The following is a 26,309-nucleotide window of genomic DNA, read 5'->3' on the forward strand; positions in this document are numbered from 1 at the left end:
AACTTCTCACTTTCTTAGTTCAGTTACCATAAATTTGGAAATTGTTGCCTGATGTCTTCAAATATATTATGTGCCAGATTATCAGTACTTAGTAATCGGAGTGACAAAGATGTGGATGTAATAAAATTATCCTGCTGAGAAATTGAAAATATGACTCTTTCCAATATAAAATGTCAAATTCACATTTGATTCATTTATTCAGCATCAGCCTTTTGTTAAAAATTTTATTTTTTATATCATCTGAAAATGTCCTGGAAGCTTTGTTATGGATTTTTCAATCCGCATTTGATTGGAACATATTTTGACTTCATAGAAACTCATGGGTTCTCCTGAAGAAGCCCATTCCAATATATAATGAGTGCACATTGTCATTTGTAGGTATTTAAACTCTCTTTTTTCAATTTCAAATACTTTTTGCTTCGTAATGTTCCTTTTTCTTTTGAACCTCGTACACAAAAGCTAATGCTTTCTGATTAATTCAGGCTGTCGTAGTTACACTGGAATATCAATTGAATTTATTCATCTAAGCGTCACAGACCCTCAAAAAGCCTAAATGGTATTAAACGAAGGATTTAAACTCTACAACAAACTTCCACCAACAAATTAATGTCTGGAAGACAAAATATCCAAATTACCAGTGAAATATATTTTCCAAAAAAATATTATACTATTAGGGAATATATGGATTTTAGCTCATGTAATAATTTTGATTTTGTCTTAAACTATGTCTTGAATTGGTATCATTTGCACTGTTTCTATAAGGTGTAATTTTTTATTTTGCTTCCCTTTTGATAACTCCATGTAAATGTTTTTCACCTGAAGACAAATTTTGTTATTTTATTAGACTATCCTAGTACACTTCTTTCATTTCTGTTGCTCTTATATATTGCGTTATGCGTGCTGTTCAAATATTGTTTTGATAATTTGGCTCTTATAAATTCCTTTAGCATGGCCCTTGATTGTTCTTCCGATTCTTTACATTAAACATAACTACATGTGTTTAAACATATTCACCATGAAATTCATTTTCTATTTTAACTCATTGAAGTAGTCCATGTCCACCTGTAGATCTTGCAGGTCTCAGGCCGCAGGATATACTAATTTTTATACTAAATCATTCACGTAATAAAGCCAACTGTTGCATTAACTATCATCAACTTCTGATCACCATGCTAAACCATTTTCATCGATGTTGACTACAACACAACCCTTGCACTTTGTTTCTCTTACACACAGGACATCCATTCATCTCATACTCCCAATTTTCCATGTGCACTTCTTATATTCCGAGTACCAATATCTATACAGGTATGTTAGTTTCTCATATGTGATATATGCCACCCAAATGGCTTATGGGTTATCTGCAGCATTCTATGCTAAGAGTTACAGTCATCTACCTGTAATTTTTGGTATATTTTGACCAGCCCATCCCTTCCCAAGGGCCTACCTAGATGTGCAACATTTGGGTGGAGTGCATGACGTGTGCACTGTACCCAAAAACAATCCACCCAGAAAACAACATAGCCATCAATGCAGCTTCAATTATAGAAATAATAAAACAGTATTTGCTCGGCAAAAAGGTAGTTAAAAATGCCTCCACAAAAAAATAAATGCGCAAAATTCTCTGTATTTCGACATTGTATTTTCAACCTCTACCAAGATGTGAAGTTTATCCTGAAGACAATACCACCAACCAGTTTTCAACCCAATCGTCAGTTTGATAGGCAAGGGTAGAGTGCATATAATACTAAGTCCAACAGTATGTGAAATTCACCCACCAGGGGGGCCCAATCCTTTCCCTGTACCTCCTGTGATTTCCCAGTGAGATCTGGCACCAAAAAAATCACACTGTTTGGATAAAGATGGGGGTGCCCAGAGGTGTGCATGGGAATTGACCATGCCTCCACCCTGGGCCCTCCGGTCAGTTGTCGAACACTCAACCCCCTGGACTATCATGTGCCCCTCGAGCCAATAATGTGCCATATATTCTCCATATGAAACCATTGCATTCAGTGGAATCAGCCACTGCTAATTATCAAACATTTTCTTCATTTTATCATATATTTATATAGGAGCATGCGATTGCATTAATTCGAAGTTATAAAAATTTATGGCAAATCTTTGTTACTTGTTGCCTGGTTATATACTCATGCCTACCATGTAAAAATTAAATGTGATGGCTCACTACCGTGAAAGACTTAAGCTAATGAGTGTTTGCAAAATCACTGCTCAGTATAGCAGGTGTTTTGTAGCTTTAATTAGCTCTCTTCTTTTTGAGATTCCATGTTATATTTTGACATTTTTTAATAATTTTTTTTGTTTTTTGTGTGCAAACAAGTACACATTGTTTATAAGCAAGTTTTTTAGCCTAAGAGAATACTGTAATAATTAGGTTTTAAGTTAGTTTTTCCGAAATAAAATATTACCACAATTTCAGGTAATGCAATAAAATTAGGAAGCTTTGGAACTTAAATTGTCTCATTAGGCCTGACTCAAAGGAGGGATCTTATGTTTATAATTATTCATAAACTATCGTAAGGTTTAGTTTGATAAGCAAGGGTAGAGCTCACCTAATAGTTAGCCCTCTGTAGTGCGTCAAGTTCACACATCAGTCAGTCCCTTTTCCTGTGCCACTTGGAAAGATCTGTTACCCGAAAAATCACCCAGCTTGGGTGAAGCTGAGGGTGCCCAGAGGTGTCAATCAAACTTGGACCTTCTTGTCAGTAACCCAATGCTCTGCCAACTCGACTATCATGCCCTAATTATACATGATTATGAATATTTGTTAAATTAATAATCTATATCAATATGTATATTCATGTTAAATTAAGTTGTGTTGCCTAAGTGCTTTATCTCCAGTAGACATTAACTTTTGAATTTTAACACCATTTTTTTACAACTTAAAATTATGTATTGAAGTCCAGAATACTTAAAAAACAATCAATAGAAGTACAAATATGCTGCATTAAAACTTAGTTACTTTCAACTTCCCAAATGCAAGTAGATAAGAGATTGCACTAGCACTAAAAATCCTTAGTGTAGCATGTTAAATATGACACATTGGCATTTCCAATTGACTCATTTTCTGAAATTCTGTTATATATCAACGAAAATTCTTTGGGCCAAAATTGTTGTTAAGTATAATATAATTTAATGAACAAATCTGTTTGTGATATTTTTGTTTAAAAAAATGGTGTAAGCTCTGCAAGTTTTCTCCCAAAGGCCCATTCCTAGGATAAAGAGGTGGGGCTTGATGCTTCTCGTGAGAGGGTAATGTTTAGGGAAGGGATTGAAGGGAAGGTTAAAGAAAGAATTGTGTGAGGGTGGTGAACAAATGTAAGGAAAGAGAAGAAATGCTGATAACCCATGTTGTTCCAAGGCAGAGGATCATACCTTACTCTCTCTCTGGAATACAAAGCATGGAAGTCACTAATAAACTAACCCTCCATACTTAAGTTTGTTTCTAGCTAATTCATACTCTATTATTAACATAATCTCACTCACATTAAAATTAAAGCAATTTTTAGAAATTACTCCTCAACTTATTGTTACAGATTAAATGTATTTTTACTGGTCTCTCTGTGTAGTTTGATATGTTTAATGTATTATGTTGAGTTCCTCAAAATACTCTTTAAAGTTATGCAATATTAATCATTTCCAATAAATTTGTAAAATCCAAAGGGATTTTGTCTATAAAGATATTTTCCATAAATATTTTGGGCCCCATTTCAGCTGTCACCATCAAAAGAATATAGGCCTAAGCTTTGATGCACCCTGCAATAATACTATGTATAAATTACATAAAGTATCAACTGTTTTTGGAAGGAGCCTTTATTTATCTTTGAATTCATTATATTCCGCACTCGCTGTTGCTGCTCAATGTGGCCACGTATGATGATGACTTCTGAATGTTGTTGTCAGTGGTGACAACATCACAAGGTGGTGATCATAGAAAGAATTGTTCTCACTTATCTTTTCCAAATTGTGGGAAGAAGGTCTAGTTAAAATTTCAAATTTGTCTATGACAAAACTATTAGGGTTCAGTCAATTTTTAATTCAAATATCTTATCAAAGCAATTAACAAAAATGCTTTGAAAAGGTATACTTCACTACAATTTATCTCGACTGTTGATAAAATATTCATTGCTCGATAATGCGCAGATACTGTTCCATAGCTTTTAATATGACCCAAGTCGGCGTAGCATGTGCTGTTATTGTTTTTCGTGACTACATGCAACCAGTTGGAAAAAAATAGGCCCAAAGTAGTTTGGGTTCAAAGATAAACACTCGTTCCAAGAAATGTGATATTTTATACAATTCTTGCCCACTCTTACTGTAGTATGTGTCGAAGTTCAGGTCTTTAAAATTTAGGCACCAAAAGTAAAATCTTTGCATGGCAGTAAATATATTTGAGGTACAAAAATGATATTTTCAATGAGTTAATGGGACAATAAAAATACTCTTGTTAACCCTTTTCAGTGCAACTTGGCCTGAAGGCATCCGGCGACTAGCCCAATCTTATATGAGTAAACCTATGCAGGTGTTTGTTGGGACATTGAATTTGGCTGCGGTGCACTCTGTCACCCAAGAAATTAAAATAATTGACTCAGATGACAAAGATCGCTTGGTAAGTAATTTAACATGGAGCTATTAAGTATTCCCATGATACATTGTGTACAAATGTATGCTAATACCTATTAACATTTTAAGTGGTGCCAATAATCTTCTTTATGATTCAAGAGTGAAAACTGTAACAGATTTTTTTATATTATTACAGTGCATTATTTTTAATGATAACAATAATATTTAATCTTACAAGTCAAGTCCAATTTCTAAATTGTACCAATTGTGTAAAAAACTGACTAATAACTTTTATAAAGTGTACAAATTGTATAAAAAACAGAGTTATAACTTAACAAAATGTATTTCACATATGAAAATCTTCATAAAAATGAAAAGTTTAAAAAATAAAAGGTTAAAAAAATATTACTACAATTATTATATTAAAACAGTGCCAAATGTCTGCAGTGAATATTAATGCTTAGCTATTGATGGTAAAGTTAAATTCAAAGTTGAAGTTAATTTTATCTTCAAGTTTGTGTTGATGCCTTGGTGTATAAATTATTATAATTGGAATTCATGTTGCAGAATCTTGCTTGAAATATATGATAAAAAAACTTTTAAAAGGCCAATTATCAAATAAGATATCATTGACTGATAGTAAAAAGAGAGAAGACGACAAACAGTATGAGAACAATATGCATTCATACTCTGCAAATCTTTTCTGTTTTTCCAGTCTAATTTTCATAAAGTTATAAATTGTTAGGTCCTCTCTCTGCACTTTCCTGTTAATATTTTATCCAAAAGCGGAAATGGTCATGTTCTGTTCAGTAGAACATTTTGCCACTTTTGGCAGGATTTTGCAGTTTTTTCCTCATTATTTGCCTCCATGAAATAAACAGCAATAAGATTTTGATATGATTTCTTATCAAGTGAAGACTAATTCCATTATAAAATGCTGAAAGAAATGTCCGAGCCAAGTTTATAATTCCGATAAAATTTTTGTTATTTTTCGGCATGCAGAAGTTTGTTAGTCATCTAAATTTCTTTATTGCAGCTTTATGAATTCCTGTTAGGAATGGCAGAAGATGATAAAGTCATAGTGTTTGTGGGAAAGAAAATGAAAGCTGATCATATATCAAGTGATTTAAGTTTGCATGGTGTGACTTGTCAGTGTATCCATGGAAACAGGGATCAAATTGACCGAGAACAGGTTTGTTAAATTTCCAAATATACTTAGTTGATTGAATCTTAAAAAAATCATTGGTGAATAAGCTGTCAACGCAGCCTATGAAAAAATAACATTATTCGGAATTTTTATTGTTTTATCTATTTCATTTTCATTTTATCCAAACATTGGAGTGTATTAAAATTTTTATTAATGAGTAGTTAAAAACTGGTATTTCAGATGGACCTTAATTGATACCCCGTATTTCCTGATGCATAAAATGTGCTTATGATTTTTCACAAATATTCAACAGATGCAGGCGAGATGTAGTGGAAGGTCGCTATTATGAGAAACGAATTTGCACTTTTCCATTCATTTATTCATGTGATTTACTATGCAACAATTTCAGAGTGTAAAAATCATTCGCCTTGACTGGCATTCGAACCCAGATCCCTCAATATCCGGTCAAGTGCTTTAGCCACTTAAGCTACCAAGGCGTCCTCTTAAACTCTGAAATTTCGGGGCTTTTAAAGGAACTAGATGTTGTGACGAAATGCCGTACATAAGCAATGAAATGCACATTAGCGGATGACTCCGTTAAAAGTAACTGTTGCGGCATCTCCCGCAGTTTCTTTGGAATTTGTCAAAGTAAAACACCATAAGTGTTTAAAGTTGGCTTTAACCTCGTGGACTGTGGCGCCTCGCGCACGACTACGAATGCCTGTGACATTGTATGTACGGCATTTCGTCACAACATCTAGTTCCTTTAAAAGCCCCGAAATTTCAGAGTTTAAGAGGATGCCTCGTTAGCTTAAGTGGCTAAAGCACTTGACCGGATATTGAGGGATCTGGGTTCGAATCCCAGTCAAGGCGAATGATTTTTACACTCTGAAATTGTTGCATTGAAATGCACATTAGCGGATGACTCCGTTAAAAGTTACTGTTGCGGCATCTCCCACAGTTTCTTTGGAATGTGATTTACTCATATGATTTTTCAGGTTGCAATCCATGAAAAATTGTTGGATTTGACTGAAAAATATTTTAATGTTAACGTGTACTTTATAGGAAGGAAATGCAATTATTACATTAAACTACATGTTTATTATCGTATAATCCCAGGAATCCATCCTCACTGCTCGAAAATCGTTTCTGCTGTTAGGTTCACTGGAGTCATCACTTTCCTCATACACAATGCCATCTTCAATCCTATCTAGCGCATTGCTAATTCCACATTTTTTTTAAGGCTTTACGATAGTCTCACTTTTAACTTTCTGCTAAGACTTTCACCCACTCACAAACACTGGATATCGTAGACTGTTTCATTTTTCCAATCAGTGTGACTTCATGAGTTGGTTCTTCTATCCACTTGATCCACTCTTCTTGCATAAATCCCTTGAATTGTTTATTGACTGAAATGTCCAGAGGCTGCAATGTAGAAGCACTATGAATCTTAGCAAGATGTATCTTCGTTTCTGTAGCAAGGCTTTTTGCTGACTCAGTTTTCTGGGCCTTAAACTGATTGCACACTAATAAAGACGTTTTCTTTAGAAGACCACCTGAATGCCTGGACCACGCCTTCCGTAACCACAGCTTCATACCCTCTCTATTTATCTACCTTGAGGATGAACATGAATATAAATTCCATGTGGAATTGTACATTCAGGAAGCATTTTTCATTTAAATGTACGCTAAGGAGGCAGTTTTGAACAATCAGTGAAACATGCAAGAACAGTATAGTGCATCTTCTCATTACCAGAAGTTTTTATCGTTGCTGTCTTAGCTATTTCAACATTTACTGTTCTATTTGATGGCATGTCCCTATTTGTCCTATCTCAAAACATATCCTTTTCCTTAAATTTATGGCAAATTTTGTGGAATTTTATAAACTTTCTTTCATAAGTGGTAGTTTTTGTGCTATTGTCGTTCACACACTGTTGCACTTGCTTAGACCATTTCCCTTCTTGAATCCTTTCCACAATAACACTGTCCCAGAAAAAATCTGCAATTAACATACCTATCATCAATTTTCTCGCTTCAATTAAAATCATTTTTGTTAAAATAGCAATCCCATTCTTCCTGTGTTATATCCAGTTTTTAACATGTTCCTCAAGCTTTGGCCATTAAGGATTACATTAATGTAAAGTTTTTTTTGCTCCGATTTGTATTCACTAAATCAATCTTATCCTTCGTCCATTCTCATATCATTTTCCTAGTCGGAAGTTAAAATACATTTTCAAATGCCCTCTTTTTGTGTCCTAAAGTTTTATTCCATGAGGTTATTCTAATTTTAACTCTGCCACCCTTAGTTTCTGTGTGTGAAAACAGATGTACACACTAAATAGAAGGAACTTATTACCATTTGAACGATACTATCATCCTACTTACAGTTGAGTGCCGGTATACTCTTGGGTTTACTATTGGCTCCAAAAAGTTGCGAGCAAAAATTTGTTATTAAGACAGCCATTTTCTATGCCTGATGAGGGGAAAAATACTTAATAAAAAGTATTTTTGGCAGCAAATCAGCTTGCAACTTAGGAGGATGAGCTCATACCAAATACCCTCAGTCCACAAGATTGAGGCATGTTTTAGACGAAACTTTGGAGTGAAAAAATGGCATCTTATGGATCAGGAAATATGGAAACTACAAATCTGAAAATCAAAGAATATTCGACTTCCCCTTGTATTTTAGTAATAATTTTATGACTATATTGTCATTGTGTTCATGTGATTGCACATTTCAAGAATCAGTACTTTTGTGTTTATCATGCATATTTGTTGACTTTTTTCGAAGGCTCTACATGATTTGAAGAAGGGATATGTCAGAATTTTAATCGCAACTGATGTTGCCTCAAGAGGGATTGACATTGAAGATGTTACGTAAGTGCACATTTTGCTCCATTTTATTAGAAATATATTTATAATCTAAAATTTGTGAGGTGTTTGTATGTAAAATAGGAGATGGTAATGTAACCATTTTCCTATACATTGATGGGGCAGTATTGACTACTAAAAATCTACAGTGTTTGCAGTTGGTTCAGTATTACAGTATTTAAATGAAATATCAGTGAAAATTAAAAGTGGGTAAATGAATTGATATTTATTTAGTTTATCTGATATGGGGAATGGTAAGATTGAGTCCACTGTGAGTGTTAGCTGTAAATTATTTGAGCATCTGGATGAGTTTGTATACTTTTGCAATCAAGAATGTTGGTGAAAATGGTGATGTAAGCAAAGAGATTAAAAGGAATGTAAATGCTGACAGGTTGGTCAGTCACCCAGGGGTGTCAACCATTAAAGACGTTTTCATTGCTCAACAATGTGTGATAGCACTTAAAGACTGGTAATGCAGTGAGCCCTTAGGGTTTCCATCACTTCAATTTGTATGAATGAAATAAATCTCATTTAACCACAAGTATAATATTTGGGATAGAATTATTATGTCATTCAGTAACTAACGAGAGATCCTAATTAAGAGTAACTAATCACTGGTTACGTATCTAATTCTTAATTTGTGAACTTGGAATAGAATGACTGCTGTTTTTACTTTCTTATGGTCTGTGCATAATCTTTCTACTGAATAAACTATTACACTAAAGGTAGAACTAAAATACTCCAGCACTTTCAAAAATAATATGCTTTAATGTGAGTAAATACCCCATTTCTGTAACCCTTTTAGTGCCATCTTCGTTTCTCTGGTGTGATTGAAAAATGCCAGGGCTTTTTTGATGAATTTGTATGTTTGCTCTTAGAAATTTATGTGAAGCCTAATACTTTTTTAGCTAATTTTTTAATGTACACTTTAAATTCTTACAGGTAGGATAAAAAATTCATGTGTATTGTTATCTCTTCTACACAATAAGAAAAAAAATTGATTTTAAAATTTATTTTTTTATTCAAACGTTTACTCTCAGATTAGAAAATATGTTCTCAATAATTTTAGAACATAATTGATTTTGTCAGCATGAGTTTCTACTACTATTACTTAGCTTACACAAAAATTTTGATGCCTTTGACATTATTTTTTAAATAGTGACATTAAGTATACCAAAATATGGACCTAAGTCCCCCACACATAATTTAACAATCGCACTTTGTTAACATGCAATGTGGAGAATTTTCTCACATTAAATACTACATATTGTACAGCTTCTTCTTCGCTTGCCTGTCTCTATTTTACTCCTTTTACTGCATAAAACAGTCCTCCTTTTCTTCATGTATTTTTTAATTACTTTTTATCTTGTCTGACATGTTCCTCCAATTTCCCACTTTTGTTCTATATGAGGTTGGTTCAACAAGTACCCGTGTTAGAAATGAAGGAACCATTTTTTCAAAAACATTTGTTTTATTTTTCAACATATTCCCCTTTTAGAAAGATACACATCTCCCAACGTTCCAGCCATTTTTTTAACCCCTCAAAAAAATCACTTTTAACCCCTGTTGACGGTCTTCCGGAAAGCTCATCATCTTCCACTGATTGCACCCCTTTTTGAACTGAGTGAACCTTTCATAACATGCATTATGTTTCATAGCATCCTCACCATAAGCCTTGATAAGCAATTTAAAAGTTTCTGTGAAGGATTTGCAGAGTTTCGCGCAGAATTTTACAGAACAACGATGCTACTTCAAAGAGTTCATTTCCATGGATCTGATTATTTATAGCACTCCACGAACACCCCTTCACATAAACAGCCGTAACTAATCCACAAAACAACATATCAATGAATTGGTTGAAGGTGGTCATTTGGAAAGTTTCCACAGACACGATGCCTCCAAGTGGATTGAAAAATAATCAACTGGAGGCACGCTATTCAAAAAGTTTGGTAGGCTTATGGACAGATCTCTTGCACCTTTTTCACCACAAATTAGCAAGATTTGACTCCAAAACTACTCTTCTACATAATAAGGTTTAAAGACTGTGCAAGTATAACTTTGGCAGTTTTTCCTACTATCCAAAATAAGAACCCTTTCAAGCATTTTACATTTTTTAAATATTATCCTTTGACATGCTGTAACTAATTAGACTTGTGCTGAATATTTTTTGTCCATCCTGCAACAGTGCCTGTCATCTGGAGCTTTCTGTTATTTAAACAAAAATATGTTAGTTTTAAAATTGAAAAATCCAGAGTGAATGATACATCTGGAGATGAAGTAAACCTTTCAGTTATTTCAAGTTCATTTTAGGTTGCTACAATGTAAAGATAATTAATCATTTTATTCTTTTTTGCAGGCACATTTTTAATTATGACTTCCCTAGAAACATTGAGGAGTATGTTCATAGAGTGGGAAGAACTGGGAGGGCAGGCCGCACTGGAATAGCCATTAGTCTGGTCACCCGTGAGGATTGGTCTCAAGCAAAGGAGCTGATTGAAATCTTGGTAGAAGCTGGTCAGGTATGATTTGGCTATAGCTATGATAACCTAATGGCAAATCCTTCACACTGTCAATTTCGTCATCGGTTGCCTAATTTGGTGTGTGCATCATCTAGGCCGTCACAATCCAGTGCTGCTTTGGAGGCATAACCATTGTGCTTTCATCATATTGAATTTAAATATCAGTGAAGTTCATAAAAGCTGGAATTGCAAAGATATGTTTATATCTGCAGGATGCAATCCTGTTAGTCATTTTAGGAATATACAGGAAGGAGTGGACATTCCATCAAAAAGGATCATGGCTGGATTGTAATTTTTTCATTTACTTGTATGGCAATGATATAGTTTCATGGTGTGATACTTACCAATATTTTTCCTGTTTGCTTTTTGAGGAAATTCATGTATTCTAGCACATGATCAGAAGAGGGACTAGTTGAACTCTTATAAATCAGACCCCTGCACAAAATATCTTTATTTTAACCAGTCACCGGGGGCAGTGAAATGAAAACCAAACACCCACCATAACATACAGTCCATGTGAGGGGTGGCAACATTGTTGTTACGTGTAGATACTGTCATCACTCTGGTAGGAGAACTGCATAGTGGCAACTCACATGTGCCCACAGTTGTTGGGTTATGACCTTGTTGGTGCGCAGACTGGTTGTTGTAATGGGTGTTCAGTTTTTATTTGACTGCCCCTCATACAAGTGTTGTTTAATTAAGTTTTGTTCATAAACGTCATGTAACAAAAACCTTTTTGCTTTACTTCATCTTTAAGTAAGAGAAAAGTAAGATAATATTTCATATCATATTCTACTGTCAGCCACAGTGTTCAACTCAAAGGTCAGTTTGATAGGTGAGGTTAGAGCTCTCATGGTACTAAGCCCTACAGAATGTAAACATTCACACATCAGGTTAGGAGGCCAATTCCTTTCCTTGTGCCACCTATGGTTTCCCACAAAGTTCTTGCGCCTAAAAAAGCATACAGCTTGGGTGAAGTTTTGTTTGCCCAGAGGCATGCCTGAGAATTAAGCCCAGACCCTCTGGTCAGTAAGTCCAACGCTCAACCCCTTGGACTATCATGTCTCCCTCTCAAATTGTAAATTGTGTAAGTAAGAATTTTCATAATTTTTAATGGTTAATGCTTCCTCTGGTTAAATGATATGTGCCCATTACTAAATGGTGTTTTTGTTTACTCAGAATTAGCAAATCTGGTAGTTTGTATGGGTATGCTTTTCTTTGGCTGTTGAAATGAACTGTGGTTATATATGTCAATTTTGGTACCTCGTTTTAACAGGATTATATGATTGAAATGTAAGTAGCTGAAAAGTATTTAATTGTGGCCTTGACCATTTATTAACTATTGCAATGTATTTGCTCATTTTTAAAGCACTTGGAGAAAAAGATGAGGAGGGTGAATAGCTTGATGTGAAAAGGGATGAATGGAAACATGTTCTAGATGTGGCTTGATGGATGCCATCATATTGTCGCAGCCGGAAGAGAGAATGCTTCAGCATACTGAAACTGTGCTTAATGAATTCCTGAAAGTCCATATTTTATTCTTAGTGTGCAGGAAAAAATAATACTCAATAAAAGCTTTTGTATCATTTCATGGAACAAAAGCAAAGGAATACTAATTTTTATGCATAATTATCGCTCCATATTAAGTAAGACTCCACTGTGAACGCAGCATATTTTTATGAAATTATTGCAATACAGAAATAGGAATACCAAGCTTAACCAAAAAACCTTATGGAATTGTATTAGGCTCAGTCACTCCATGTGATTACTGCGAGGCTCATTCTACTTGCCAGTCTTAATTCTTATAAACTCATTTTTGTCTGTCTCTTAGACCATTATATGTGAAGCATTCAGCAAACCATGTTTTAGAAGTTCAAAGTTTTTACCATTTAGCAGAAAATACAATTTTTTAGTTTAAAGTTACCTACTAAATAAGAACTCTCTTGTGTGTGACCAAAGAGAATTAAATTGATTAATGAATTATCTGTGGCCACCAAAGGCAACTGATAACCTAATGATTAATTTTTAGAGCAGTATAATCTGCTTATATAAAACAATCTGCCCACAGTAGTTCAATCTTGTGCAGCAAGAGCCCGAATATAGTCCTGCTGTAGACTTCATGGATAAGATGGTGGAAGAGGCTGCCCTACCTTCAATCTTGTCCCTTCAGTGACAATTTATCATTGCCATAATCATCTTCCTTGTCTGTAGGAAGTTCCCGATGAGCTGCATAAAATGGCTGAGCGGCATGATGCATGGGTCCAGAGGAAGCATGAGGAGAAGGAGTTGGATCGTGTTGACAGGGGAGGGCGGTGGAGTGGGGGGAGGGGCAGGGGAGGTGGTGGGGGGAGGGGAGGTAGAGGAGAGTGGAGTGGTGGGGGCGGTAGCTGGAGCAGGGGCAGGAGGGACAAATATTGAATCTCTTCCATGCATGGGTTCCATGTAAATGACACTTTCATCATGACTTAGTTAAGTAAGGATCTTTTATTGTCCTTGGCAGTTTTGAGCTTTATTTATTCAAATCTCTATTTGTCATTATTTGTCATGGATACCAAAATGCCATATGCACATCATCAATGATATAAAAGTAATAATCGTTGATATATATATGTAGATTATTTTTTTAAATGTTGCATATATTTGCTAGAAACAGTATTTTGTTGTAATCTGATGTAACTTTGTCTGTGCAATAATTTTTTTCACCTGGGTAAAAGATTTAATTTTGAAAATACAAATTTAGTGTTGTTCTATAAGGAAAGGAGACTTTACCTGTGACTCATATTATTTACTTCCATGATGTATCTTTCTAATTACTTCATTCCAAAAATAAAAATTTTTTTAAGGAAGTGCAAACAGCAAAACTTGTAGCTATGTTTTCCCTCTCCTTTCATTAGGGCCTGATCTTTTGAGAATAAGACCAACTCAATATACTGCATTCATTTTTGTTATTGATAGAGATGATATGCCGACGATTGAATGCAAAAGTAGGAATACTACCTTGATCAAAAATTTCCCGGAATTTATTCAGAAAATTAAAAATACAAGTTTATTCATCTAAATCTATATTGTCCCCTTCAAAGTAATCCCCATCGACTGCAACACACTTATGCCAGCGCTTGATCCAATCCTCGAAACATTTTTTATATTCGGTTTTCGGTATGTCCATCAGTGCTTCCTGCGATTTTTCCATTACTTCCTCTCGGCTGCTAAAACGCGTTCCCCGTAATGGTTTTTTAACTCGATTGAACAGAAAGAAGTCACAGGGAGCCAAATCAGGTGAATTCGGTGGCTGTTGGATGGTATTTGTTGCATTTTTCGTCAAAAAATTACGAATAATGATAGCACTGTGCGACGGTGCGTTATCATGGTGCAAAATCCACGAGTTTTCTGCCCACATTTCTGGTCTCTTTCGGCGAATTGCTTCACGCAAACGTCTCATAACGCCCAAATAATACTCTTTGTTTACTGTCTGGCCTTCTGGCAAAAATTCATGATGCACTACACCGTTGTAATCCATGAAAACCGTCAGCATTGCCTTCTTTTTTGACTGAAAACGACGTGGTTTTTTTGGTCTCGGCTCATTTGGTGAACGCCATTCACTTGCCTGATGTCTGGATTGCGTGTCGTACTCATAAACCCACGTCTCGTCTCCAGTAATGATCCTTTTGATGAATGTGGGATCGGATTCAGCCTCGCAAATCATGTCTTTTGCGACGTCAACACGGTCTCTTTTTTGCATGAAATTGAGGTCTTTTGGCTCTGCTACACGACGGAAACCCAAATCATTAACCACAATGTCTTGGGCGGATCCATAGGCAATGTTCAAGTCCTCCGCTATTTCTCTGATGGTTAATTTGCGGTTATTGACCAACATTTCTTTTACTTTATCAATTTTTTCACCGACTTTCGATGTCGATGGTCTGCCACTGCGTTCATCATCTTCGATTGACTCACGACCACTTCTGAACCGCTCGTGCCACTGGTAAACGACCGTGTTTTTTAGAGAATCGTTGCCGAAACACTTTTGCAACATTTCCAACGTCCGTGCGCCACTAAATCCGTTTTTTACGCAAAATTTAATACAAGTTCGTTGTTGCAAATTTAAATCCATTTCTGCAATTGTAAAAAATCGCCAACACACACAGAGATAGATGTACTCTTGGCTACGTAACTTTTGCAAATGTCAAGTTATGACACTAAGATTTAAAGGGAATATCAACAACAGATGTACCAATTTAACAAAAAAAACAGAACTCAAATCGGAACGATGGGAGCGCCACACGGTGGTTATTCCGGGAACTTTTTGATCAAGGTAGTAGTATAATGAGAGTGTTAATCAGATATCCAGCTTTGCTCAGGAAGGTTGTCCATAAAGTTTTGTTATTAATAATATAAGTCAAACCAAGTTTTTTAATCCAGAGATTGATTTCATCATTGAGGTTAAGTTCATATTAAGCTGTGAACTGTGCGCATCAGTAGGAGTGCACTCCTACTGTATGTGAAATGTGCACATTTAAGCTAGGGAAATGCTTATTCTTATGCTAGTTGTAGGTTCCTGAATGTTCCGCTGCCCAGAAAATTTCACAGCTTTAGTTTAGTTAGAGAGGCAACACTTAGATTTTAGGACTCTCCATTCAAAGCCAGTCACTCAAGCCACAAGGTGATCTGTGATGTTTGAAACACATAAAGAAAGGAAGAAACTTATCAGACATTAACATTGATAATCTGAAGTGGAGTTAACATGTAAAAAAATAGGACAAAATGTACAATTATCATGTATCTAGAAAAATATTGAATTTCTCTACCCAAAAATATTCTCTTAGTACATTTCTGGTATTTCTTCCAACCAGTTTAATGTCTCCATCTCAGAAGGGTACCAGAGTGTTGAAATCTTATGCTATTACACCTTTCTTGAAGAGAAAGTACTTAACTATGGTGCTTGGCTCGGAGATCAACTCACAACACTTCTCTATGATAATATGTTCTATTTATAACTCCATGAGTCTTCAACATTCCATCACCAGTCAAAATGCTCTGCATCACTTTTTCCTGCCCCCTTTGAATTTTCCCAACAATTTACTCTCCTCATTCTAATACTTCCTCCTTTGTTTAACTTTCTGTCCATTTCACCTTTAAATTCTTCTTCACGCCCACATTTCAAAAGCTTCAAATCTACTACCTTGATCAAAAAGTTCCCGGAATAACCACCGTGTGGCGCTCCCATCGTTCCGATTTGAGTTCTGTTTTTTTTGTTAAATTGGTACATCTGTTGTTGATATTCCCTTTAAATCTTAGTGTCATAACTTGACATTTGCAAAAGTTACGTAGCCAAGAGTACATCTATCTCTGTGTGTGTTGGCGATTTTTTACAATTTCAGAAATGGATTTAAATTTGCAACAACGAACTTGTATTACATTTTGCGTAAAAAACGGATTTAGTGGCGCACGGACGTTGGAAATGTTGGAAAAGTGTTTCGGCAACGATTCTCTAAAAAAAACGGTCGTTTACCAGTGGCACGAGCGGTTCAGAAGTGGTCGTGAGTCAATCGAAGATGATGAACGCAGTGGCAGACCATCGACATCGAAAGTCGGTGAAAAAATTGATAAAGTAAAAGAAATGTTGGTCAATAACCGCAAATTAACCATCAGAGAAATAGCGGAGGACTTGAACATTGCCTATGGATCTGCCCAAGACATTGTGGTTAATGTTTTGGGTTTCCGTCGTGTAGCAGCAAAGTTGGTGCCGAAAGACCTCAATTTCATGCAAAAAAGAGACCGTGTTGACGTCGCAAAAGACATGATTTGCGAGGCTGAATCCGATCCCACATTCATCAAAAGGATCATTACTGGAGACGAGACGTGGGTTTATGAGTACGACACGCAATCCAGACATCAGGCAAGTGAATGGCGTTCACCAAATGAGCCGAGACCAAAAAAACCACGTCGTTTTCAGTCAAAAAAGAAGGCAATGCTGACGGTTTTCATGGATTACAACGGTGTAGTGCATCATGAATTTTTGCCAGAAGGCCAGACAGTAAACAAAGAGTATTATTTGGGCGTTATGAGACGTTTGCGTGAAGCAATTCGCCGAAAGAGACCAGAAATGTGGGCAGAAAACTCGTGGATTTTGCACCATGATAACGCACCGTCGCACAGTGCTATCATTATTCGTAATTTTTTGACGAAAAATGCAACAAATACCATCCAACAGCCACCGAATTCACCTGATTTGGCTCCCTGTGACTTCTTTCTGTTCAATCGAGTTAAAAAACCATTACGGGGAACGCGTTTTAGCAGCCGAGAGGAAGTAATGGAAAAATCGCAGGAAGCACTGATGGACATACCGAAAACCGACCGTAACTTTTGCAAATGTCAAGTTATGACACTAAGATTTAAAGGGAATATCAACAACAGATGTACCAATTTAACAAAAAAAACAGAACTCAAATCGGAACGATGGGAGCGCCACACGGTGGTTATTCCGGGAACTTTTTGATCAAGGTAGTATTCCAATCATCGTTTTTCAATGACCATGTTTTCCATACCGCGTTTCATATCAGAGTGTTAAGTCTTTTCTTAACATTCTTGCCCAACTTCTCTGACATCAGTGTCACCCTTTTTACTGCTTGTTTCCTAACCCAATTCTTCCTTTTACATCCTTACTACTTGAAGTACTTCCTGGTCATATTGGTCCAGAACACTTTCAAGCTAGGTAAACTGATACAATTGATCTGGTTTACACCCCTAACTTTTAAATTTCACTTGGCTCTCTCTTTCTCGAAAACCTCCTAACTGTTGTTTTTTTGTATTGATTCCCATCCCATTTTCTATCCCATTGATTTCCTAATACGCTCAGCAGTGACTGTAGCCCTAACTAAAGCGTGGCCATCTGCAAACCTGTTTTATGAATACCCCACCACCTTTCATTCCTACCTCCAGTTCTTCCCATGCCTCGTTTTCCATTTCCTCCGCAAATACATTGCAAAGCATGGGTGAAATAACCACCTGTCGTAGCCCTCTTCCTAATACTGCCATCCGCATTCCCCATCCACTACATGCATCTGATGTCTGATATGTTCGTAATGCAGATGTCTCTTATACCTCCATTCTACTGCTTCTTTCTGCATTGTATCCCTTTAATTCTACCCAGTTTACTTTGCCAAATGCCTTTTCGAAATCTACAAATCTGGCAAATGCATTCTGATTTCATTCTTCATTGCTATATATTAGTGACCTCTGGAATGGCATCATGCGTGCCCCCCCTTCCTGATCATCCAGCAAGTAATCATTTGCCCTGCTGTGATATGTGCTTCCTCTTGTTGATTGTTGAATTAACTTAAGCTGTTAGTGAAATCAACCTTAATTTTTTCTTGTCCTCACATATGGCTGTCTTTCCTTTTTTTGGGATTGGAATCCATCCTGATCTGATAAAATCTTCCAGCCAAATGCATTCCTCGGAAATGTTACTAGGAATCGAACTTCAACCTTTCGATCAGTATTCCAACACTATGCCTTCTGGATTACTACATCCAATCAAGATCATATAGGTCGTTGATATTTTTTAAGTTCCCCACGGCTCACCACTGAAGGTGATAAATAAGAGGAGAAAAGAGCCATACTTCAGTGGCTTATTTAAAGGACCAAACATTTAATCTTCTCTCATATCTGATATCTGGCAAGGTATGTGGCAGGGTTTGCTTCCACACCAGGCACTTGGAAGGCATGAGACTAAGATGAAACATGCCCTCTTCACCAAAGCTTAAGGAAAAATTGTGTATTCTAGAAATACCACCAAATTTAATGACCCCAAAAGTAGTCTTAGAAATTGGATTTCTAGGTTGCTCTGAAAGCTAGTCGTGCTACACTCCAAATTCACTCCACAGAAATATTTTTTACTTAAACTAAAAATGCATATCCTAAAATTTACTATGTATGTACATTATTTATCAAAAATTTAATATTAACCATTAATGCTTTCTTTTTTAGTGATACATAGTATAAGTACATATAAAGATTCACATGTTTCATGTCATTCACATTCAGTAGTATTGTTTTGTGACTTGCTACCACCATAGTTCATGAAACTACTCAACATTGAAAGGAGATGTATTATATTGGACAGGAGACATAGAAAATGAAGGCATTAGCTTTGTTTTCACTCGATACTGGCTCCACTTCTCCTAGAAATAATTAATGAGAATCTCACAGCATGATATAAATTGGCCGGCTAAAATATAATATGAGAATAGCAATGAGCAATAAAAAGTGTTGCAAAATCTGGCAAGGAAAATAGAATTGCTAAGGATACGTTTCAATATCGCCTTTAAAAACAATGTTGATTTCATGGGTTGGTTCAGTGGACCAAACCGAACACCACCTTAGTAAATTGGGAATTAGTTTTCTAACTGGGGAGTTTTTAACTAAGTAAATTCATAGCAACAAGTGGTTCCATCTTAAACAAAGCATGAAAAGATGCATTGCAAATTTGTTGGGTCAACTGCCAACAATTTTAATAGACAAGATGCATCACAATGTCACAAATTATATTTTCCACCTATTTTCCATTGTTACCCTAGATGTTTTAAAGTTCATTTTGGGGCTTTGAGGTTTTATGGTATAACACTGAATTGCATTTATAGATTTGGCTTGAGGAAAATGTGTGGTGTATTCAGTAGGCATACTAATAACTTCTGCTCGAAGCCAAAAAGAATCCTGCACAAGTTGAAACTCTACTTACCAATTGTCAATGTCGTTTTTTATCTTTAACCCCAAATAATAGAAGCATACTTTTAATTATTTGGATTGTTAATATCACAATAAATTCAGGCTTAAAATGTCATTTGCTCGAAGTTGGTAACTATGCAGTTATTGCAATGAAAGGAAGAACAACTTATACTTAATAGAGCCACAGGTGAACTGATTGAAATTTTAACTTATCCACACAATGAAAAATTCATAACAAGACAATCTCTTAATTATCTTTTTCTCAATTTATCTAATAGCATTCAAAACCATCTTTGTATTTCCCCAAAATGCATTAGGAGGCCTCAAAAAGGTCAAAGTTTAAAAACAATTTGCCTTGACTTGAAGGATTTGAACCCTTATCCGTTTATCTCTGTTAGAGTGCTTTAGACAATTAAGCTACCGAGGCATCCATATTTAATTTCAAATTCTAGGGGCTTTAAAGGAACAAGATGTTATAATGAAATACCACTCGTACAACGCCGCAAGTATTTTTACTTGCACATTTTAAACACAAAAGGTATTTTCCTTTCAAAAATGTAATTTAGCAACAGGCTAGTTGCAATCTAGCATACTACTGTTATATTTCCATCAGCAATACACCACTTGTGACATAACTGCTCACCCACTCCATACAATGTATTTTCAGATAAGTAGTAAATCACTACAAAATGATTTATATTTTTTACCTTAAACCAAGTTTAATCGACATGCAATATGGTCCCATTAATTTTATATCTTGAAAAGGGTATCTAAAGCACTTTATTAAACCTTTCACAAAGATACACTTTAAATATAAACAACAGTGTTACATTCAAGTTATTGCCAACTTAACAAATATATTATTAACAGCAGGCAATATTGTTATATTACACACAAGATGACAACAAGAATATAATGTACTGAGCGAAAAAATGTACATACAATAATAAAATTACTCCTTAAACATTAAATTAAGATCTTTCAGTCTTTAATCGCTTTGTATACTAAAAAGTTGGTTGACTTAGTGTATTTCACTGCCAGTGACATTCCCATTGGAGTAGGATCAGAAAATGCTATCTCACTTAGTTTCAGAATATGTCCATACACAAAGGTGGCCCTGTAATTGATCAAAACAGTAAAATATTAAGTCAAGTCACACACATTAAGGATTTGGGCAAGATTTTCATCATTTTTACAACAAACATCTCCATACACATTTAAATGCTTTCGCATAACAACTTTCAAAACTGTAAACAACACAGAAAATCAATGGAAAGATTTTCATGCTTCCATGATCCTGACGTGTATTTTAAATTCCAATATTTGAAATGACCAAACAAGTAATTAAATTTTTTATATTAACTCTCCCCTATTTTTATGATCATTGGAAAATGAAAAAAGCATCTATTAATTTAACTTTCATGAAGAGAGCCATTTTCTGGATAAAAACCTGTATTGCTTTAACTGTTCTGGCATGACCGAAGGACTAAGGAGCTACTTGCACCAAAAGGACCTAAGTTCAGCCAATAATCAGTTATGATTGGAAATAATTATTTCACTGATAGTGACACAGGATTTGAATCTCCTCTGTTTACAATTTTTGGTGGACCAACTCAGAACAAGGATTTTCTTCTGACCCGTCAAGTCCTGTCATTTGTCACAATTACCAAATAAAAATACCTACCTCACTGCATCAAGCATCTTGGTGGCAACACCCTTCCTCCTCTCACTGGGACATGTCCATATTCTGTTGATTCCGCAGCGGCTGCCACGCACTGGAGTGTTTGAGCAAAAGGAGGGTGCTTCCATGGCAATCTTGTCTCCAGGCTCCTTCACTCTCTCCAGTTCTTTCCTATCAACCTCGAGCATTCGATAAGCCACCCTGATGGGCTCAACAATCACACATCCAACAACAACCTGGTTGCTGACATAGAAATATGCCTGGAAAACAAAGCATAACCTTGGCTCAAGAATTCATCTACCAGTCAAAGTTCCACTAAAAACATTTTAGAGTATTAATAATTGACATTACGTGAGCATGTTTTGATAACTGGCTGGCAAAGGAAATTCCAAGGTCCTGATTTGCCGTCTCAAGGATCAACTCAATCTTGGACCACCACGGTTTGGGGTCAGATGGGCACACGTGAACCACAAGGCCATCAGGAAATTTTGCTGCCACTCTCTCCCATTTCCAGCCCTGTGAGATGATGTTTCAATGGTTAGATTTACATTTTGCTGTTACAAAAACCAAATGATGGAAGTAATGTGTAAAAATTAATTGATCTTGAACTGATCACATACCTACCATACATAATAATTCACTGTGGATATTTACTTGTAAATATTCACACTCTCACCTCCAATAATAGAAGGCATCTTATCATAAAATTAAGTCATCTCATTTAACACAAAATGTTTTGAGATATATTTTGCACTCATAACCAATCTAGTCAAAACCCATTTCAGAGAGTTATAGTTCTAGTATTTAAATTTTATTTACTCACCGTGTGTCTAATGGCAGGTTTGGAGGAGTTATGATACTTCAAATGCATCCTTTTTTCATCAGGATCACCACTCATATAGTAAAATCCACATTCAGGACAAGTGGAAGGGGCAAGACTCTTCTGTCCAGCATCAATTACTAGCTGCTCTAGACCATCAGTACTCTTTGCAGGAAGAGAGATTTTTGGATAACTACTGGGAGTTCCTGTTTTTGGAGATTCTGTTTTTAATATATCCCTGTCAGAAACAAATATTTGGATGAAAACAGCTTCACAATTGCCAGAAAATATTATTTTTCAAAGAATGAACGCTTAATGTTTTTATAAAAGTTAGAACATTAAAAATTAGAAGAAACCGCAAAAAGTATCAGGAGCCCTAACTGTCTGCATCGTATAATATTGACTTTTTCCTTACTTGTCGTCAGGAGAGTGAGAGAGACATGATTAAAATATAACATCCTGATAGTTCAATGAGTGTACGAAAACTATATTATGGTGTGCAACATCCAATACCTTCCATAAATATTCATCAGTAAATGACACTTGCAAATAGGATAGTAAGTGAAATATTACAAACTTAAGATCTCAATGCCAAGGACACTATTCCACTGAATTTAATTCTATAATAATATTTCCAGCCTCATGCCCATTCAGAATACAAAAATTAACATTGCTGACTAGTTTCCAGAGTAATTTCTTTATTTGCAAAACTTTCAGCCAACTTTCTCATACATTAATGAGGTGTAATTTACATTTGCGGGTAATAGCCTACAGGCCAGGCCACATCCTCACCATGAAAACATGTTTGGCAAGGAAGTGGGAAACCTGTTCTATATTTAACTTAGGGGAATGAGAGTGATTCAAATGCTTGCAAGGTATCTGCTAAACTTGTTGAAAAATAGTTGTTTTCAAGACCTATTCTTCTATGGAATGGCATTTTTCAAGTGCCCTCAGCATTTAACAGAAAATTGTCTCTGTATTTTTCAGGAGCATTAAAGTAGATGCATTACTTGGTAGTCTACCATTTGAATTAGGTTTTGGATGGACACTAACAGAACAACGATAAATTTCCACAAATGAACTTAGTCATTGAGGCACCTAAAATTAAATCACTGCTATATTTCTTGCTTCTCCTAACAAAACATGACCTGATTCTACAATAAACCCTTCAATTCCACATACTCCTGTCTTCCCCAAAATAGATGTACACATGAAATACACTGATTATAACAAGTCAGCTGAAGGGTCACTACCTTTACCGATTGAGTAACCATATTCAGCATTTTAGGCAGAGCACAGTGCTAAAGATTAATACAAACTGCTCGTTAGCTAGACATCTCACCTCCCAAATTGGTTTATTGTATTATGGAGTACCTTTTGTTCACATTTTGTTTGACGTAAATGGCATCATGTGTTATGCATTGAAGGCAAACTACATTGAAGTTTGATGTTGATCCTTAATAACTAGAATTTCACTATGCATCACTTGGCGATTTTATGTGTAACTTTATGCTACTGAGGTCCCACTCACAAAAATTTTAATACAAAATAATTGTGTGAAATTTTGGGTTCCCACATTGGGGTATCTTGACCTTTTGCAATGCAAAATATAGTCTTTAAGCCAACACCCTTTATTTTTCGAGCAATTCTAATGAAAACAAAGTGAATTGAGTTTCACGGACATTTTATGTTAAATACAAGTGACAAGTATCCACATACTAACCATCCATGGGATCAGTGTCAATATTTGAGAGAAAATGCTGATTCACAAAGTGATGCTTTCTATATGATTCTGGCAAATGAAAAGTTACTGAATATCCCTACACAAAATAAGACTAATTAGTATCTGGATAAGCACCATAAAACCTACAGTTGAAGGAGTTCAGAAAATCACACTAAGTGCATTGAGTTACCTATATATAGCCATAGAAACAAAGTAAACAATGCTCCTCCACATTGTTGCTATAAACCTTTTAATATAAACACTATATTCTAAATTCTCATTGAAATTGCTTAATATAATGGTAATATAAATATTCAAAAGTTCCCATTATGAAGTAGAATGTGCCAACCTTCTAGACAAAGTTTACATGATATTTCTCAGTTTGGAGGATTTGAAGCACAGCAAAGCAAGCAGAACAAAAAAGCAAAACCAAGAACTTTGTGGCTACAATAATACCTATAAGCCTAAGGCAGGAACGCACAGATTTTCAAAGCTGGATCATCTTGGAATGAGAAGCACACTATCTTAATTTGATAAGTTTTAGTTCCAAATATTTGAGATCATCATCTCAACTGACAATGTAGTCAGCAGCTTGAGATTATTTTCTCAATATTACATGTAGAAGCATTACTGCTCTGAATCAACAACGGAAGAAAGATAAACTAATATGTAATAATAATATAGAATAATTCAACTTTTCTATTTATAGTGTATTTATTATTGATTTCTAATTCACTCGAATGAAAATCTAGTGTAGCCGACTGTTGAATAAGACAACTGGGGTAAGAGATAAAAAAATTAGAAGTAAACCAAAGGGAAATGCATATACACACATTGATGCGTCTGAGTTCTGAGATTGCTTGTTTGCTCTGGTGAACAATTTTGCTTTCTCGTGTGCTAAATAAAGCCTGAAAAACCACTACAATAATAGAGCAGAAATTAAAATGACAGTGTAAGTCTATCATCTCAGTAACAGCCCAAGCCAAGATGGCTTTCAGGGAAATCTATTTAAAAACAAGGAAATCGAAAAAGCATTTCAGAAGGTTCTTTTTCTGTTTATTTCTTTAAAGATTCAAGATATTGATAATGCTTGCAGCATCAATGATCAGGCACATCCAGTGCCTTATTCTTACCTGGTTTTTGCCTGGTGTGATTTGTAAAATACAGGAAAAAGTTTATCGACAGAATCATCCGCAGACATATCTCCCTCTTCGGAAGATGGTCCCTCTTTATCTCCTCCTCCTATCATTGGAGGGGTTTCAACATGTTCATTGACTGGGATCTTTCGGGTTAATCTTTCAGCCAAAGCAGTACTAGCAGGTGCAGGAAGATGCATTTCCATGTTTGATACTCCAAGTTCACAGAAGGCATCACTCAAATGGGCAGTTGAGTCACTCAATGACTGGATAGAATCAGGGCCATTCGATGGAGATGAAGCGTTTGGCAAATCATTTTCCTTGTCCAGATTATCTATTATGCTATCTACTTTGTCCTGTATCCAATCCACACACAACTCGGTCGCATCATCGACCAAATCCACTTTCTCTCTCCTTCCTGAATTGGAAGATTTTATCGGCGATCTAAGGTGTTTAGTGAATCTCAATACCCCACCTTGCACATTAACCCTGAAATTTTGAAAGGAATACCAGTTATTAACATCACCTAAATGTAACACTCTAAAAATGTAATTCGCAACTGCCGTCAGGACTTACCTTACCATCCTGTTAACATTTACTGATATTTTCTTTTCGGTTAATTTAGGTTTTAGATTCATGTTTTCTGGGCTACTTGGGTTGGTCAAGTCTATTTTAACGTGATTATCCGTGGCGGTTGGCGATGTAATAGATTCTAAAGTCTCCGCATTGCCTACATTTGGCAAATTCAGAGTTTTCGGTGACTTCATCGTTTTAGGCCTTTTAATTTTATGGCGAACATTTTTGTTCAATTTTTCTGGCTCAATCCTTTTCCTGTGATCGACAGATTTAGATCTTTTCCTTTTGAGTGGGGTCACTCTCTCTAGTTTAATTCGAGTTGGTGTTAAGAGATGGGCTGAAGGTTTATACAGAGGTAGAAGGCATTTCCTGTTCGTCGAACTACTGTAAAACTGCCTTTCAGAAATCGTTATTCTTGTTTCATTTGCAGCTGGGATTGCACCGCGCATTATTTCCTTAAAAGGCGTCGAAACACCCTCGGAGGAATCTGACATTGGTGGAGTGTCTGTATTCCAAATTGACTTTGAAATA

General features: G+C 35.7%; 2 protein-coding genes across 2 annotated transcripts in view; one reads left to right on the forward strand and one right to left on the reverse strand.

Moving 5' to 3' along the window:
• Positions 1-13,536, forward strand: part of LOC139694849 (probable ATP-dependent RNA helicase DDX43) — a 41,346-nt gene extending 27,810 nt beyond the window's left edge. The window contains exons 9-13 of the mRNA XM_071593374.1: positions 4,480-4,627; positions 5,618-5,773; positions 8,520-8,605; positions 10,956-11,118; positions 13,330-13,536. Coding sequence (XP_071449475.1) covers positions 4,480-4,627; positions 5,618-5,773; positions 8,520-8,605; positions 10,956-11,118; positions 13,330-13,536 — 760 coding nt within the window. The remainder of the gene's footprint in view (positions 1-4,479; positions 4,628-5,617; positions 5,774-8,519; positions 8,606-10,955; positions 11,119-13,329) is intronic.
• Positions 13,537-20,789: 7,253 nt separating this feature from the next.
• Positions 20,790-25,408, reverse strand: eco (Establishment of cohesion). The gene is made up of 5 exons (XM_071593376.1): positions 25,200-25,408; positions 22,347-22,581; positions 21,875-22,039; positions 21,527-21,783; positions 20,790-20,959 (listed from the first exon to the last, which is right to left on the reverse strand). Exons 1-5 carry the CDS (start codon positions 25,406-25,408, stop codon positions 20,824-20,826), a joined length of 1,002 nt encoding a protein of 333 aa, XP_071449477.1. The 3' UTR covers positions 20,790-20,823.
• Between the last annotated feature and the right edge of the window lie 901 nt (positions 25,409-26,309).

Source organism: Hetaerina americana, unplaced genomic scaffold, assembly GCF_022747635.1.
Source record: "Hetaerina americana unplaced genomic scaffold, ioHetAmer1.1.p SCAF_57, whole genome shotgun sequence".
Taxonomy (NCBI): Eukaryota; Metazoa; Arthropoda; class Insecta; order Odonata; family Calopterygidae; genus Hetaerina; species Hetaerina americana.